The 17,973-nt window shown below is 44.6% G+C and overlaps 1 protein-coding gene across 1 annotated transcript; it reads right to left on the reverse strand.

Annotated features, from left to right (window-relative positions):
• Window positions 1–1,667: 1,667 nt before the first annotated feature.
• tnfrsf9b (tumor necrosis factor receptor superfamily, member 9b) lies at window positions 1,668–10,396 on the reverse strand. Its single transcript, XM_066690953.1, has 8 exons — window positions 10,155–10,396; window positions 8,583–8,897; window positions 5,880–5,999; window positions 5,188–5,325; window positions 4,994–5,066; window positions 4,689–4,816; window positions 2,571–2,690; window positions 1,668–2,270 (listed from the first exon to the last, which is right to left on the reverse strand). Exons 2-8 carry the CDS (start codon window positions 8,716–8,718, stop codon window positions 2,143–2,145), a joined length of 843 nt encoding a protein of 280 aa, XP_066547050.1. The 5' UTR covers window positions 8,719–8,897; window positions 10,155–10,396; the 3' UTR covers window positions 1,668–2,142.
• Window positions 10,397–17,973: the final 7,577 nt, after the last annotated feature.

The following is a 17,973-nucleotide window of genomic DNA, read 5'->3' on the forward strand; positions in this document are numbered from 1 at the left end:
AGCCACCCAGTTCAGGGAAGATGTCTCTCGTTATCTGTTGCGACATGTATTGAGCAGCCAGACATTCAGAAGCAGTAATACGGAAGCCCAGGCTTTGAGTGCCATTGAGTTTTTGGATGTGATACTCCAATAAATATTTTGTAATGCTATTTATGTGGTAACTACTAAAGTGAGAGAAAATCCCTCTGCCTCCCTAATCTCAAATCTGTGTTCTACTCCTACTTGTTTTTTCCACAAGCCGCGGGGAAGCCGGCCAAAGGACACCCAGTGGGTCTTGCTTATTAAATTGAATGTTTATCTCTGTCTGTCCCTCTATATAAGAATGTCTGTTTATATACATCTGGGTCTTATCTATACTTTCATTCAACTCATGTTTGCAGTACAGCTGAAACTGAAAATTGCGCAGTTATCTTATCTGCGTGTGAAACGCTTAGAAAAGCACCGGACTCTGTTTTACTGAGCTATTTACCGTCTCTCCTAGAAGAATCTCTAGGATATTAATACATAAATCCATAAATAATACTTCAATGCTCTATCTATCTACAGTTCTATCTGTTACCATCTAGTTCCCTGTTATGGTTTATTGGTGTTTTTGTTTATTTAAAATACTCCCATGAAAGGTAGCCATTGTGGTTGAACTGACTAAACCTGTTTCTCCATACTGGTTTCTCAGCCACCGAGACACAGACCCTGCGTTTCTGTTAAAAAAAAAAAAAAAAAAAAAGTCCCTTTCATCTTTAAAAACTGTCTACTCTCTCTCTCGAAGAATACTATGTTCCTCCCAGGGGCCCAAGCGTCTACTAAGCCCACCATGTACAATAAACTTGACTCAGAGCCAGGAAAGACAGAAAGCAGTGGGACGTCTTGGTACTGGGGAGAAGATGAGGGCAAACGCTTCTCAAAAAAAAAAAATGTGGTTTACAACCCACACACCACCCATGAGTACAGCTTCTACAGAACACATATGCACACACATACACACACACAAGGACACGCACGCTCAAACGCGCACAAACGCACACACACACAAGCACAAGCAAGGGCTGGACAACATGTGGGCAGATCTGAAAGTTGCCCGACAACAACAAGCACCAGCTGTGTCCACCAGCTTTCTATTCGAATGCAGAAATGGGATTTTTTCCCCCTTCCAGTAACAAGTAGCAAATTACTGCTTCTCCTCGCGTGGCGCATTGATAAGCAGTTCTACACTGATATCTGTAGAAGAGCTGTGTCATTACCCTCAGAGTGAACAGCTCATATATACACCCCAGGGGGATATGGGGAGGTAAACGGTTTTGTTTTAATATATATTTAAAAAATGCTACTTTAAAAATGCTACTTTAAAAAAGTCCCACAAAAGCCCTTTGTCCTGCCCTTTGTGCAATCAGGTGGTGTTGCCAAATGCTGTAATTACAAACAAGGCAATACTTGTTTTCTTCACATATCTGTATAAACAGAATTAAAGCTGCCCAAAGCAAAAACGTGACTTGAACCAATATTGCAAAACATGAGACCTGAAATGGTGCTTTAAGGGCGTGTAGTATCACAGTTTGGCATTCTGGCTGTTCCTGTGCCATACTGGTAAATAGTCAAATACATTGCAAAGTAAAATACATGTTTAAGTAAACAAAAAACACAAACCAATAAGGTGCAAGCTTGAGCTGAAACAAACTGCAGACGGTTTTTAAATAGAGACAAATATTTAAACATTACCCCCCCCAACCTCTCTACAATGAACTATTGAAAGAGCTACTCTATATACGAAGTGCTCTGATGAGAAACACACATCAGCCTTTAGAGTCCTGTTCAATGTGTGGCGTGTCTGTGCAGGGTGGGTGACGTGTGCTGGAGCGTGTACTCGGAATGTCTCAGAATGTGAGATGCAGAGGTCTTATCTGTGGTGCGGAGGAAATATTAGAAGGCGCGTCTGTGAGGGAGCTCACACGTATTCACACACACACTCGCACACACAATCGCACAAATAAATATTCCGGATCTGCCTCAATCCCTGTGGATCTCGACGAACACAACAAAAACAGCTACTGTCCAACAATGACAATACCAATGTTGGCTTCTGTGTAGGACTGATGGACTGGTTAAACTGGGCCAGTGCCAGTGAGGAGGCAGTCCTGCATGGCCCTCTCACACGGACAGCAGTTTACTCTCCGAGTCCAATGACTCCATACTGCTGCCCTGCTCCTGAAGCGGACAGTGACAGCTGCAGCGGTCCTCCTCCTGCTGCACAGAGCGCTGCGGTGCCACGGTGGAGGCTGATGGAGAGAGAGACGGAGGGAGGGAGAGTGTCACGGACTTACACTGACATAAATGCGAAACCCATGAAGAAAACCCAGAAGTTTTCTTCACAGTAAAGGTCCAGCAGTCCCACAGTACACAAAATACATTGTAATGGTATAGGACATGTTAATATGTCAAGTGTAGATACAATTTTTAACACTAGAGTCAACATGGTATTGTGTAAGATCTGTCTGTGATTAAGTCTATGCTTACTACACTCTTTATTGTAGTCATTGTTAGTCAGTAGCAGTGGGTGGCAAAAGCGTCCGTCTCACCTGGCACTGGCTCCTTCTCCTTCTTCTTGTGGCTGGTGATGAAGCAGGCAATGACCAGGATGAAGATGCCTATGCAGGTGCCCCCGGCCATGATGAATGCCACAATCTTCTCTGCGTTACCTGCAATCACACAACAGCGGTCAGGGCTTGCCAGTATCCTCAGTCTTTTCACTGAGCTCTACAATGCCTAAAAGGGCCTCATTAAAAAATAAACGGAGATGACGACTCCCGCAGCTGTGATGTGACTCATTTTGGGACTGAGAGCTTGGGTTTGGGGTGCTTGCTCAGCCAGCGCATGCCTCAAAAAGAAATAGGACGCAGGGTGGAGGATTTCCCGATCAGGGAGGACTTTTGATCAGCTTTTGTGGAACGAAACTGCATCTTCGGCACAAACGATAACCAAAAGGCCGACTTTGAGCAGTGGCACGCGCTGCATGACGGGAATGGCACACCAAGAGATGCAGAGATCTGCGTGGGGTTCCGAAAAAAGTTCCAACCCACATCGTGGCAAGATGAATGGATGTCCTGCCCTCACTGGTGTCTGCTCAGATCCTCGTGCCCGAATCAGGGAACCCACAGGTGTGGCTGATTTGTTGACCTTCTCTCAGCCACAGTGGCATCCTCGGCAATAGAGGCTGTTTCTCAAGGGAGATACGGTAATCCTTCCCCTGAATTTGCTTCTGCTCAGAGGAGCAAGTGATGGCATCCACACATCTCTTTGTAGCTACTGTTCCCTCAGGAGAGTGGGCGTGAGACCTGATTTCTGCTTACAAAGGCGTCGACCTGATTCGATTCCATTCATGTATGGCCTGGTTGGCTTTTGCACTTCCCCTCTAGCCTCGTGCAGAGTTCTCAAAAGCGCCAGGCTATTGAGGCATCATCTTGACTTTGATCCAGGTTTTGTAAAATAAAATAAATAGAGCAAGCTCTCCAGTTTCCAAAACCACATAAGTCAAAACCAAAGAAGCCACAATCAGATTAACCTTTTGACTCCCAGAGAGAATGAAACTGCCCTGCTAGCACAACTTCCTAAGGAAGGCACCATGATTTTATCTGGTGAAATTTGCTGAATGCATGAAAGGACTGAAAATGTGTCGTACAGCAGAGGACCTCTTTAAAAAACGGACTACCTCGAATTGTCTGGATGTCTCTCCTTCCTTTGACCTCGGTTTGTTTAATTTTGCAAACTGTTGATTTTAAAAACCTGCTGACCTGTTGACAGTTGAACACATTTGTTTGTTTATTCTGCTCTTTGTTGTCGTCACTGAGGAATTTCAATTTAACTTTCGCTGGGAAACGGCCAGACGGATCAAAATGGGACCAGAGATTACAGCTCAACTTGTGCACTCACTGACAAATCGATAATTTAGCTGTCCGTGGGATATAGTGGAGAGGGATTTGTTTTTTATTTACAGGCATACGATCTATTAACACTACTTCACACTGCCTTTTTCACTTTTTCACATTTAAGAAGCAGTTAGAAAAATCCAGCACCCGTGACACATACACACAGGAATCTGCATTTGATCTTTAAACCTGCAATGATGCTTGTGGAAGAAACTCAGCCTTTATTACATGTGACGTGGAGAACAGCAGTGAATCAAAGAGATTCCAAAGTTGCTCTGACTTAATTCTAAAAGTCAGAGCTTTTTATAGACCGAAAACAAAGATCTGGTTATAATTAATAAGTCATTACTATGTTATATAAAAAGCTTGCTAAGCAGAATATATTATTAGAGGACAGATTCCATGGGTCAATTCAAGGATTAAGGAGCAGACACTCAAATCATACTGTTTGTCATTGTCTCCAAGATGCTCATCGAAAATAACAAACAGGGGTCAAACTACCTTCTGGCCTGGCTGTTGACTTGATCTTATCTTTCTTAAGTATACATGAATTAAAACATTTGTGAGGGGAATTTCTAACTTAACTTCCACACGCTACACCAGGAACTCTCCTTTCAAACCCTGGATGCATCGATAGATGGGTTTGTGTTCTAGCAGCACTAACATTTCTCCCTCGTTCAGGGTTAGGTGGTAGTGTTGTAATTCAGTGCCAATACAGAGTGGGTGAATGGAGCTTCGGTGCCCAGGTACCGGATGTTGTGAGCCCCTTACCTGGTTGTTTTTCACTGGGCAGGGTGTCTATGGCCGGATTGGCACTAGTGGTTGAGGGAGGGTCGACACAGATGATGTCGCTTGTCGCAGTTCCATTGGTATCTGAAAGCATCTGATTTCCAGGACAGCTGAGAGGGCAGGAAGTTGGCAAAGAATGATTATTGGCAAAAGTGCAATATGAATTTATATGGCATGGAATGAGTAGTGGATCTTGTAACTTCTATTAGTAGCTGTCTGCCATTACTGTAAAATCTTCAGTGTTCATATTTTGTACCTGTGACGAGTAACTTTTTATAGGTCCTTACCTTTTCTTCCAGGGTTGGCACTGCTGGTTTTTCTTGTTGGAAAAGGTCCCAGGGGGGCAGTCATCACAGGAGCCTGGGCACACAGACACGGCAGGTTACAACTCCACTTTTATAACAAATAATTCCCTCTTCAACTGTTTTTTAGGTCATGGAGGTAGTCTGGATGCTACAGGAAGAGGCCAGTGAGTTCTTACGTTTGTTGTTTGGCTGCTGCCCGGGAAAGCACTCCTTCTTGCAGTAGGAGCAGCGGCCATCTCCACACAGGTACCCGTCCACACAGGTGCACTCTGTGTCTGAGGCAGCGGTGCAATTCTTCTTGACCTTCAGTTTACCTGGAGACAGGGAGTGAGAGACAAATCAAGACCGTTAGTGACAGGGCGCCCCCTCGGATGGTAGTATCGGAACCAGCAGCCTTGGTGGAGGTCATATGTTGGCTACACAGTACCAAGCACTAAAGGGAGCAGACACTAACACAGTACCACTGACGGTACATATATGTGGCATATCAATGTGGCAGTGTGTCAATAAGCAGGTAGTTTTAAATGTGATCGGAAATGCAGTATGGATGCTATTTGATAGATGCTATTTGAATTCAAGCAACTTGATTTAGTTGACTTTGTTGTGTTCAGGTCTGCATAAGGAACAGCACAGTTGCAAGCGGCATCATATTTTCTCTGTTGTGGTACAAACCCGGAGGTGAACTGAAGATGTGGATGGATGGATGGATGTGAGTATGTATTTAAAGATCTCCAGTGGGCCTGCTTAGCTTTGTTTTTCTTTTCAATCTGAACTCCAGCCCAGTGACACTTCCAGCCTGCTGACCGACCCTGACAGGCCTGGTTTTGGCTTTGGTTTGAGGAGTCTCTTTCTCGGGGGCGGGGCATACCTGTGCAGCTGGTGCACCGCTTGCAGGAAGGGCTCAGGGTGGTGGGGGCGAAGGTGCCTTCCTCGCACGGTACGCACAGCTCCTTGGGCTTCGGACCGCACTCCTGGGAATAGCGAAATCCTGCAAGTGGACAGAGAGCCACGGGACACACAGGTGAGAGAGCCTCCTCCCCACATCATGACTTCCTCGCTAGGTTACATATCTGACAAGGGCATGTGCTAATTGTAACTTAAATACCAGCTATTTTGACAAATGTTTTCCATTAAATATTAAACATCCATAAAATTTCATACCAAATATTATTTGTTTACGTGGGAAATGGATGTACGACCTACAAAGTAATCATTTCCAATGACCATAATTGGTGGTGATGTGATGTTTGAAACATACCCCTAATAACTACGGCGTGGGGCATGTAATGACAGAGCTGTGTGCTCAATCTTCATTGCCATTTACTGGAAACCAAAACCCACCGCTTCTGTAAGAGTGTCAGCTCAGAACAAAACAAGACCCAACAGAATAAATACATAAATCACATCAGCCCGGTTCTCAAAGCTGCAAAGGATTCATAGTTTCATCTTCCTTCTCTTTTGTCACCAGTAGGACTGCTATTCATGCGCATTTCCCTCGTGTAAACAGTGATCCTGTGATGCAGGGCACATTTGGAACGCATGTCTGTTTTCTAGAAAGCATCTGGTGGCTGCTGTGGTCAGGTGACCTTTGTTCGACTATCTCTTATTTATTATAGCTTCCTGTTTTCACAGGTCTGGCTGTGACTGATCCCTCTCTCAGTTCCTTTTGGTGGATCCTTGCCTGACACGATCACACTGTACCCAGGTTCTCGTTCGGCCGCCCTGCAGTTCTCCCGAGCATCCCATTGTGTGTATCATCTAATAGGGCTTACGGAATAAGGTGATTGATCTTCTCGGGGTGGGGCACACGCACACTGTTGGGTCTTGCTCAGTCCTGCGAGTGAACGTTCAGGGCAGTGGGGCTGCAGTCACGCTAGACTGACGCTGAGTCAATGTGATACAGCCCCGTCGAAGGGGAATCATGCTGGAGTTTTTGTAAAACTAGTGCCTTATTTCAGTATTCAAACATTTGGACGTTTGAGGCTCTAGTAGGGACTTTATAACTCAAACAGGGAAGAATAAATATTTCAACACACGACGCAATAAAGCTGAATAAACGGTGACTCATTGCTGTCAATCACTTCCGTGGGTTTTAGAAAAAGTACAGTGGTAAATTTTCAGATTAGCGATATTAGGTTGTCAATATCCAGTGACTATCCTTTCAGTTCCTTCTTCAATGCTGTGAGTATGTGCCATATCAGAAGCAGATAAACCGATCAGGAAACAGGTAAGAGAGATTCAGGACTGAAGTCCAATCAGTCTTTGTTCACAGTGAAGTGCGAAGGCTAATTAAACACTAACTTGATATTTAGTTTGTTCTGCTTTATCTGGTTTCAGAAATACCCAGCTTGTTACACAATACACAGCGTGTTGATCCCCTGGGCTTTTACCTTGTAGAGTCAATTGTTGCTGCCCTGTACAGCTGCTGCCCAAGGAAACTGTTTACAGTTTAATAGGCACTACTGCACCGGGACACACTGGATCTACCAGCGTCCTGAATTACATATACTGAAGTAAAATACCTTTATGGAGGAGGAAAGCCAGCACCAGCCAGTACAGGGTACATGAGCAGAAAGTAGAAAGTTTCAACCAAGCAATTATCCTAAGCTATTAAAGTCTGAATGCCAGCATGGGGAGGGACGGGTTGACGCCAGGACCCGGGCTCAACTCCGCTTTTCTCCGAAGCCCTAATGTGCTGAGTGCTTCAGAGATGGCAGCTCGAGTCAGACTGCGAGATTCAATGTAACGCTGAGGTTAGAGGCGGGGGAGGAAGCAGTACCACTTTTGTGACGTGTGACGCCCTATGACACATCGCACCCCAGTCACTGGTATTTCCACAGCTGACACTCGCCCCTCTCAGGGACGCTCTGCTGCCTGCAACGCTCGCTCGCTCACTCTGTCTGCCTGTCTATAGCTATCTCTGTCTGCACCCTCCCTCTTGCCTTCTGCTCCTCTGCCTTTTCTCAACCTCTTTCTCCTTTATCCCTCCGGTATTGGCCTCCATTGAACCAATTAAATGATTAGAAAGGAGACCTGCAACTAAAGCAGCCCATGATCTGATGAGTGTCAATAACCAGTAGGGCTGTAGTTGTGTTTGGATCACTTCAACTGCCTCATCCCTCATTTAAAATGACTTAGATTTCACATCTAAAGTCATATTATTAAACCCTTAATAAACATGCATACATTTCCAGACATAAGTATTGGAATCATGCATATAAACTATACTATATACTGTGCAGTACTCAGTGTAAATCTGTTCATGACTGAAACCCTTTTCTTAGTGAACTGAACCAGTTGGTGGCTTACGACATTCACCAGAATTTAGCTGAATGTATCATTTAGCTGCAACATATTGACCTGCAGTGCTACAAGCTCCTCGTATTTCTCAATGGACCTTAATGCTTGTGTGCCTCATTCCAGCAGCATTATGGGTTAATCAAAGCCCTCTGAGGACCTCTGGGAGCAACTGTGCCTTAAGCTGCTGGACAGACTGGTCAAGGTACGGCACAGGTACAACCCCCAAATTGCACAAACTGACCCGGTAACTCTGAAAGTAAAGGCAGCCTACCTGGAGCACATATAGTACAGCAATAATTTCCTTTTTCTGTTTGATGTGGATCCCATTGAACACAGTTGCTGTCCACTCCCTGGATATGTGTCAGATACAAGCCCAGCAGCAGAAGGATATTCCCCATCTTCATCATGTCTGCAGTCTCTCTCTCTCTCTCTGCTGTACTCCACACTCACTCCCAAGAGCTCCCTGAAGTGTTTGGGTTTGTAGGTTGGGTTGATGGATATGATCCGTGCCCTTGGTGCGTCTCTCACACTCTCTGTTGCAGGAACCCGGTGGCTTTGTGAGGTTGTGTCGCTCCGCAGCACAATGCTGACAAGATAAGAGAAATACAGTGAGCGTGTGTCTGTCTCTGGCTCTTGTGACGCACTGAAACATACAGAGACTCTCTCTCCCTCTCAGTCCCCCACACAGCCTCTTTAAAAATCCCCATCACTTGTTTTCAATGATAGACACACCCCCCAATTAGTGTTTAATCCCCGCCCACTTTAAAATCTAATTACAATTCAGTGAATGAACTGTTACCAAGGGTCCTGGATGGGGGTTTTCCCAGTACTGAACTTCATTATACTTCCTAGCTTCATTATGACTGTTGAGTGAGGTGGGATTGCAAAGCCCTTATTTCCTGGAATTGCCTTTCAAATAGTCAGTGATAATGAACATGACATTGACAGACGCCACACAGTGAAATGAATCTGAATTGATTTTTAGTTTTTCTCTGCAAGCAATCGCAAACAGAATAAGTTCAGGAATTCTCGCTTTTCAGAGCCAGATTTCACAATTTCCTGCCCAAAGAGAGAGTTATGTCCTAAAATACCAATGGATGGGGACTATTACTGATTTGGCACATATCTTTGTATTCCTAGTTGACTTCCTTTCAAAAGAAAACTGTTGAACGCTACATAGAGCCAAATATATGTATTGATTATAGACATTTAGATGGAAGCGTTGTGAATGCAGCATCTGTGATCCAGCAGGAGAGCTGTCCTGCCATGATCGGACAGACTGGAGCACTGAGAGGGGGCTCTGCTGCTCTCCTGCCCGGGTGCGTGTTGCTCAGGCAGTGAAAGGGCTGCGCTGTGCAGCTGGAACTGCTCCTCTGGGAAGCTGCGCAAAGCAGTGCGCAAAGCAGTGCGCAAAGCAGTGCGCAAAGCAGTGCGCTAAGCTGGGACACAGGCCGTGTGTACGAGCTCATTTTAATGTTCCCTTTTCAAAAACAAAAGGTGTTGCTCTGCAAAAGCGAACATGCACAGTCATTTACTGCAGCGTGCCTTTAAAATCATATGAATACAAAGTGAATGTGTGTACATGCAAACACACACTGAAAATATAAGCACGTTTCCCCAGCTATTCAATTCCCTTCATTATTTTACTTCGTGTGTGTGTAGGTGCTACGTGTCATGGATTTGATTGACTGATGTCCAGTCCTTGACCAAAGTGAATGTCCTGTTGAGCAGCGGGACCCTGTGCCCCATGGGAACTGCACAGACAGGGTTATAATAAGGATGTCGTTTTATATTTAGACAATATGAATACATACTAATAATGAAAAAAGAAATGCGTACTTACGATGCGGAGAGGGTTGAGACGGGTCTGAGCCGCTGCGGGGGGCGTTTACACCAGCCTGGAAAGCCCGAAGCAGTGGGCTACAGATTCTGCTTAACACGGGCGTGGAGATGAGCTTGATTTAAATTAAATCTGCTTTCAAATTCCCCAGCGTTTTCTGCGCTCTTGTTAACCTGGATTCTCTGAAGCCTCTCGTCTGTACTGGAAATGCACTGGCCCACCAGTTTAAGTCGTGTCTGGGAGCAGACGCATGCGGGCGTGATAGCCCTCCCTCCTAATGCACGTGTTTTTTTTGGGAAGTTCTTTCTTTCTTTCTTTCTTTAAATACTTTGCATAAAGTGAATAATAATTAATTGTAAGTGCGCCCTGGGCAAGTCTGCTAAGAAATACGTAATTGCTATTATTGCACTTTATTTTTCCACTCCAGTTGTCAGTAAATACCCTATGGGTCAGTAATTGTATGTATGTATATTTTGTAGACAGTGTATAGTCAGGGAAACGGCTGTATATATTTAGAAAGAAACACGCAATATTATGTATGTTCTGAAAGCGGTTTAATAATGGATATTTCCAGTGCTTTATTTTATTTTATAGTTTTTTATTTATTTATTTGAATATTTTCGTTTCTGTTTCTCAATCTGTAAAGCGCTTTGGGACTACTATGTGAAGGGCGCTATAAACAGTTATTTTTATTTGTATTTTAAAAACCGCCCCCTCGCCAGTGGAAAGGTCTGATGCACAGTGTACCGCCCGCACGCCAGCGCAATTAACCCAATTAACGCCCACTGGCAGCAGCACCTTCATTAGGAGACCCAGCGAGGAGCAACACACAGAAACACGTTTAATCACGCAGCCTCACTTCCTGACTGATGTGATAATGCTGTAGCTGAAATGCAGGAAATATGAATGGTGTGTGTGTCATAGAGGCCAATAAGAGTTGCCTACTAACACATCATAGGATTATCTCTCGTCCATCAGTTAAACATGACAAAAGCCTAAATCCTTACATTCCCTCTTCTTAATTTTCGAATTGGTTTAATATTAAAAGTGTGGGTTTCCCCTCACTGTAATTCGCTGTTCAGACACAGATGCTTTACGTTTTGTTTCCTGAGTCTAACGGCGCAATTTGATAATTTCCTACACATTTATTTTAATCCCATGTGGAGGTTTCTACGTTATTTTCATTATACAGAGTGAAAGAGAGAGAGAAAGAAAATGTGCTAGTTTTCAAGTACGCATTTGAGTTGTTATAGTGGCGTCATATACTATATATTTTTTTTTCTTCTTCGAAATAATGAATGGGAAAAAGTACCCTATGCAAATGCAATAAGTTGGAGGAGTCGTAGTGTCTTGGACAATAGCGCTGTAAACGTTACGGACTTGGCACGGTTTTTACTGGTGTGCATCAGTGCAAATGAACGTGATGTCATTGGCAAGTACAGTGAGGGAAAAAAGTATTTGATCCCCTGCTGATTTTGTACGTTTGCCCACTGACAAAGAAATGATCAGTCAATGATCGAGTTGAGTTGATGCCAAAGAGCTCGATTTTGGTCTCTTCTGACCACAACACTTTCACCCAGTTCTCCTCTGAATCATTCAGATGATGGCAAACGTCAGACGGGCCTGTACATGTGCTTTCTTGAGCAGGGGGACCTTGCGGGCGCTGCAGGATTTCAGTCCTTCAGTCCTTCACGGCGTAGTGTGTTACCAATTGTTTTCTTGGTGACTATGGTCCCAGCTGCCTTGAGATCATTAACAAGATCCTCCCGTGTAGTTCTGGGCTGATTCCTCACCGTTCTCATGATCATTGAAACTCCACGAGGTGAGATCTTGCATGGAGCCCCAGACCGAGGGAGACTGACAGTTATTTTGTGTTTCTTCCATTTGCGAATAATCGCACCAACTGTTGTCACCTTCTCACCAAGCTGCTTGGCGATGGTCTTGTAGCCCATTCCAGCCTTGTGTAGGTCTACAATCTTGTCCCTGACATCCTTGGACAGCTCTTTGGTCTTGTCCATGGTGGAGAGTTTGGAATCTGATTGATTGATTGCTTCTGTGGACAGGTGTCTTTTATACAGGTAACGAGCTGAGATTAGGAGAGTCCCTTTAAGAGAGTGCTCCTAATCTCAGCTCGTTACCTGTATAAAAGACACCTGGGAGCCAGAAATCTTGCTGATTGATAGGGGATCAAATACTTATTTCCCTCATTAACATGCAAATCAATTTATAACTTTTTTGAAATGTGTTTTTCTGGATTTTGTTGTTGTTATTCTGTCTCTCACTGTTAAAATACACCTACCATTAAAATTATAGACTGATCATTTCTTTGTCAGTGGGCAAACGTACAAAATCAGCAGGGGATCAAATACTTTTTTCCCCCACTGTACTTATTGTCATATATGCTAACCCTGGCATATGTGTGAGAATGGGCTATACTGATGTTAGCACGGGTATCAGGGGCAATATATGTGGATCTGGCACTGACCCGAGTCTGTTCCTACTCAGCCAGGCTGCCCATTATCTCTTGTGCAACCTATGTCATACTTTATGTGAACGGATGTTATTTAGGGTAAACTTTCCCACCATAACTCCCTCTACCAGTGTGCCTCACCCTCTTTTCTGGAGAGATAAGAACATAAGAAAGTTTACAAAACGAGAGGAGGCCATTTGACCCTTTGTGCTCATTTGGTGTCCACTAGCTTAGCCTCAGTCATGTGGCTTCGGGAGGCAACGAGGGGAAACCGCCACTTGTAAAAAAAATACCAGAAAGTTAAACTGCTCTACGGGTGTAATCTAATCAGGAGCCGTTGAAAGGTGGGGAAGTCTATGTTCAGATGAGACTCTACAGATGTTCCTGAATGGATGGGGCTGCGGAGGGATCCCCCCCACACTCATATTTCATGTGTGACCAGTGTGGGACATCAGCTCACGTCTTGGTGGCACTGTGCCAGCATTGCCCTGAGGCAGATTTGAGTTGGAGATCCCACATTTGCCAGTACTTCAACTTCCTTGAAATGTCTTGGTTGCATGAGATCTTGTGGGGGGAAACACAGCGCTTGGCTTGTTTATTTCTTCCAAGAAGTGAACTTCCTTCTCCTCCTCAGAGATTCCTCGACAGTAAACCGTGCTGTTTCTAGGAAGCACCACAATGGCCGCTGACAAGTTGATGCTGAGTGCAGGCGTACTGCTTCTAATGAGAGCATCTGGAAACGGAACCAACATGTGTGCTGGCCGTATAAAGCTCTGTATTGTAGGTTCACAGTATTCAATTCAGTTGGGTCTAGACCAGTCCAGGGCTTTTCCAATGTTGTGGTTTTGTCTTTCTCACCATCTTTCACAAAAGAGAATCCTCCACCAAGTGTTTAAACTGAAATTAAGCTATTAATGCAATACACAACACACTGGCATTTGTTATTACTTGCTCGAACCAGCAATGTGTTCTCTGAAGGTTAAATGGCTTCTTCTGAACTCAGAGGAGACACTAAAAAGGCCAAGCCGATGAGTCACCAGTGCTGTTTTGTACAGGGATAAAAGGTCCAGGTCTGTCTATTACACAACCCAAAACAAGAGGGCTGGGAGCCTGTCTGTTAGCTGTCCAGTTGTCACGAATTCAAAAGAGAGTTTAGCGCATCATACCAAAGCAAGTGACGACACTGCTGTGCCGCTCTGTGGAGTACGGTAGCTTCAAGTCTTAAATTGGTGAGTGATTGTTGTCAGTTGTTTTGACAGGGGATTTCCTACAGAATGGTAACCATCAGGAGTGAGTTTGGTCACCTTGCACCCAGACATATGAAGCTTGTGTTTGTTTTGCATGATTCATCCTACGTGTGACTCCAGTGCCACTACAGGGGCTTTCTGCCCTTGCTGAGATGAAGCTTTGAAAGGTTAAGAAAATACATGTGAATAACCTGCCCTGACGCTGGCCTTTTCTCCTCCCTAATCTATCACAGCCTTTAACCACGAGCTGAGATGTCAAACTGCCGAGTGCTGGTGTTGACACAGAGGCGGGAGACCCAGTTTAGTGTCTCCGCCTCCTCAATGCGTCAGTTGTAACAGAGACCAACAGTGCTGGTGCTGAGAGGGTGTCCACTGATCCCCAGCCCAGATGTTAGATTTTAGGGGCTGCACGTGCCAGAGGGGTCACTTCGTTTGGAGTGGATGTGTGATATAAAACTATCTTAACGACACGGCGATATTTGTTGCTTCGGTGGTCCTTCACTGTGATCTGAGTGTGATCTTCAGGGAAAAGCTGGAGTATCTGTATGACTATTTTCCCATCTGTCACTGTAGCAAAGGGTAATAACAGCCTGATTGTCAAAGCAGGTTAACCTGATAGCCTCCCTTCTCTTACTAGTTATACCTGCTGCTGTCAGCAGAGTAGTTTATTTCAATATTTGCAGTGCCAGTCTCATTTCTTCTTCCCTCATTCCTGTCAGCATGTTAGAGACCCGTGTGTAGAATGTATCATGCGTCTGTTTTGCTAATTTTCTCCACAATCGTAACATTTGGAGTCGGGTGACATTTACTTGATTCATGCTCATGTGCCTGGCCTTGGAGATGAAGAGTGAAAGCACAACAGCGCATAAAAATGCTTTATCACACGTTAAGTATGGATAGTGAAACCTCGAGGGAAAATCACAGGATCGCACTGAACCGAAGCTGTTCAACTTTGGCAGCAAAGCAGTAGAGCTTCGCCTACATGTTGTACATGTTGGATGTCCATCTCTCCAACACCTGTTGCTGTTGAAGAGAGTAAATACTACTAATCCTACAGATTACTGTAAGTCAATACTGACTCCGCAGGAAGTAGTGTGTTGTGTAGAGAGGATTGGGGAACTCTAGCGGAATGGAAAATCGTATCCTGATGCAGTTGTGACATCATCCTTAAAAATAAGCAATTGGAGTCAATTTTACGCTGCAGCCCCAGAGGGGGTTTTCATTCCCTAAGATCACGTGAGAAAACCTCTCTTTAAACCTCGACTGTAGGCACATTGCCACACTGTGCCCTCACCCGCATGGAAAGGTACAGTTTTCCTTGCTGTGCCAGGAAGAACAGATAGTCTACGTGCTGCTCCCTGCCCCGGCGATGACGACACGCATTCAAACCCGTTGCCTTTGATCTGCAGCTCACTCCACACTCCCCTCTCTCAGGGCTCACACTGGAAAAACAGAAATGTCCCCCCGGGGCAAAGGAGTCCTGTGACAGTGGCGGGACGCAGAGACCGTCACAGGGCTGGCCAGGAGGCTCAGTGGATTGAGACGGCTCAAGGGAAGGGGTTTGTGTTCCTTGAAAGGGAAATCTACCCCCAGAGTTAACGAGAAGTTTTGAGAAAATTCCAGTTCTGAACGGTGGTGATTTGAGCTGAGTCACCGCTGTCTTCAGCCAGCAGCGTGTCAACACAGCGGGTGTGCAGCGGAGGAACCCCTTGTGCCTCACCGCACGGAGGAAGGGAGAGCCCAGTGGAGAGTTAGAAAGAGAACCTGTACACATTGTGACACCGTGCAGCTGTCACCCGTGGCTTCAGTTTTACGAGTGCGTGGTGATCTTTTACCGCAGGACATCGCGTGAGCTCCGGGTCAAGGTTGAAGTACCGTAAGAAAACCAGGCCGTTGCTTTTCGGGGGGAATTCTGTACTGGTGATGAGCGTCGAGGCTCCTCAGTATCTCCCAGAAAGCTCAATAATTGTATATGCACCATCTAACTTATTACTATTATTATTATTACTGTTTTACTTGTAAATAGAGGGAGTCTTCCAAACATGGGCTGATCGTCTCAGCCTGCCGGTATTGATTCCCTGGGATCCCTCCAGAAGCAGGGAGATCGATAACCCAAGAGCGGGAGAGCGGGAATTGAATCCCCCTCGAAACCTGGCAGGCAGTGTGTTGTACATGTTGGTGACATGGTGGAGAAAATCTCTAATTGTCAGTAGTGCTTTAAAAATGGATACTAAAAGCTTTACAGCACTTTCTTGCTGTTTTTGGCCCAAATAACTGTGAACTGAAACCAAAAGAAAGAGAAGTACACTGTTGCCCAGCCTTGTTTAATAATTGCAGCTCATAGTTTCACAAGTCCCAAGGCCTGAATGACAGATCTGACCTGACATTTGCTCTCATCTTTCTTCTGCTTAGTGTGTAAGTACGTGTCAGCGTGCCTCACCAACCTGCCCCCCCCCCCACACACACACCTCTCCTCCTCTCAGACACACATATCTTGTGAGTCAGGAGTTTATCAGATTGATATTGCACAGGAAATCTGAAGAAGCAAAGCATTCATTTGATGCTTTTGATGAGATTAGGTATATTTCCAGAAAGAGAGCGGGTTTTGTGTTTTTTCAGCATTTAGTGCAGTTGATATTTCCATTAGATTTCCTGCAAAGAACATGCACTCATTTAATATTCTTCTTCATTAAAAAATAAACGTGATGCCAGTGACTTTAGAAAGAGCACCAGTGAGCCCTGTCACCAACCATTTGAACTTCTGCATTTAATTTAATATCCCCACTGGCTGTAAACCCTATTGCAACAGCAGTGACCTGCAAACACCAGGTGAGGTTGTTGTGCTGTGTTAATTCACGGCAATAACACTGTAACAGGTGAAGACAGATTTTGCACACTATAGTATCACACTCTGGAATTTCAAACATGCTTTCCTGTCATTTGAGATCCAGATTATTGCATTTTTTTTTTTTTTTAAATGGAGAGACAATACCCGTTTTTCTTCATTCCCTCAAACTGTGGATTCACACGTAACTTGATTTGCAGTTGTCCTGCTAAGTGCATTTTCCCCGAATGAACCCTGGGGAAATGACACGCACGAGTGCGTCCCGACATGCAACCTGCAGCTCAGTTCTCGGAGCCACTGGGATCGCAGAATGAAAGTTTTGTCTCGGTGAAGAGAATCCGATCCACAGAAAAGGCCTGATTGGGCCTGAGAGGTCCTGCCTGAGAAAACATTGTGTGAGGGTTGGAGGCAGTCTGGTACATATTCAATTCCCCATCCCATTTGTGTCCCACTCCACATGAACTCAGTGTTAAAGTTTTTAATCCTCAAAAAGGGCAAATCTAAACATGTGCAACTTAATTGTTAAACAGAAAGGCGGATGTATGTCTTATGAACTCTCAATCTTTTGGAATGTTGTTTTTGCCGTCTGTTTTGTTTTTCTTTCATATGCTTTCTATACAACATATTAACCTGAAAGGGGACAGATTGAAGCTCCCTCAATATGCTCTAAACATACTATTCATGACCCACAGAGAGAGGCTGACTGGTCTCTTGCCTGAAAGAACTGCAATGAACTATGTGTTGCAACTATAATGAACCTATTGAGTAGAACAGAAAGGAGAAATTAAGCTTTTCCTGAATAGAGAAGTACCCCTGCGCCCATCACTTCCTCATATTTGAACAGGAAAATGGCTCCTCGAATACACACAGGACGTTACCTAGGGTCACCGGGTCTTGAATCAGCCCTGTTTGTCGCGGCTCAAGGATGCATTGCTGTGGAAGCATTGTTGTAACAATGGACTTTTTTTTACATGACATCTTCAAAAAACAGTCCTTCGCAAATCCCTGTTTTATAGTATACTGTGAAAACATTTTTGGAGACCCCGACCAAGGAGCTCTCTCTAATACTGTTGTTATGAAAAAACATCAACATCTTCTTACAGGCCTAAGTTTCAGTCTGAATGCGCATTAGAGAGCTCCTTAGGTGCCAAAAATGTAGGGACAGTACATCATAAACTGGGTATTGCATTTCCTGCTTCACTTGTTTTCAGGTTTACATTTTGCATTGGTGTTTTCATATGTTTTCATTATTTATTTGAT

The sequence above is a fragment of the Amia ocellicauda genome, chromosome 18 (genome assembly GCF_036373705.1).
Source record: "Amia ocellicauda isolate fAmiCal2 chromosome 18, fAmiCal2.hap1, whole genome shotgun sequence".
NCBI classification, from domain to species: domain Eukaryota; kingdom Metazoa; phylum Chordata; class Actinopteri; order Amiiformes; family Amiidae; genus Amia; species Amia ocellicauda.

Excerpts from the sequence above, each read along its gene's own strand:
- tnfrsf9b (XM_066690953.1), bottom strand. The coding sequence starts at position 8,718 with ATGATGAAGATGGGGAATATCCTTCTGCTGCTGGGCTTGTATCTGACA. Across the intron at positions 5,326-5,879 it reads GCGGTGCACCAGCTGCACAG|GTAAACTGAAGGTCAAGAAG; the intron begins GTATGCCCCGCC and ends CCCTGTCTCCAG. Across the intron at positions 2,691-4,688 it reads GCCCAGTGAAAAACAACCAG|GTAACGCAGAGAAGATTGTG; the intron begins GTAAGGGGCTCA and ends GTGTGATTGCAG.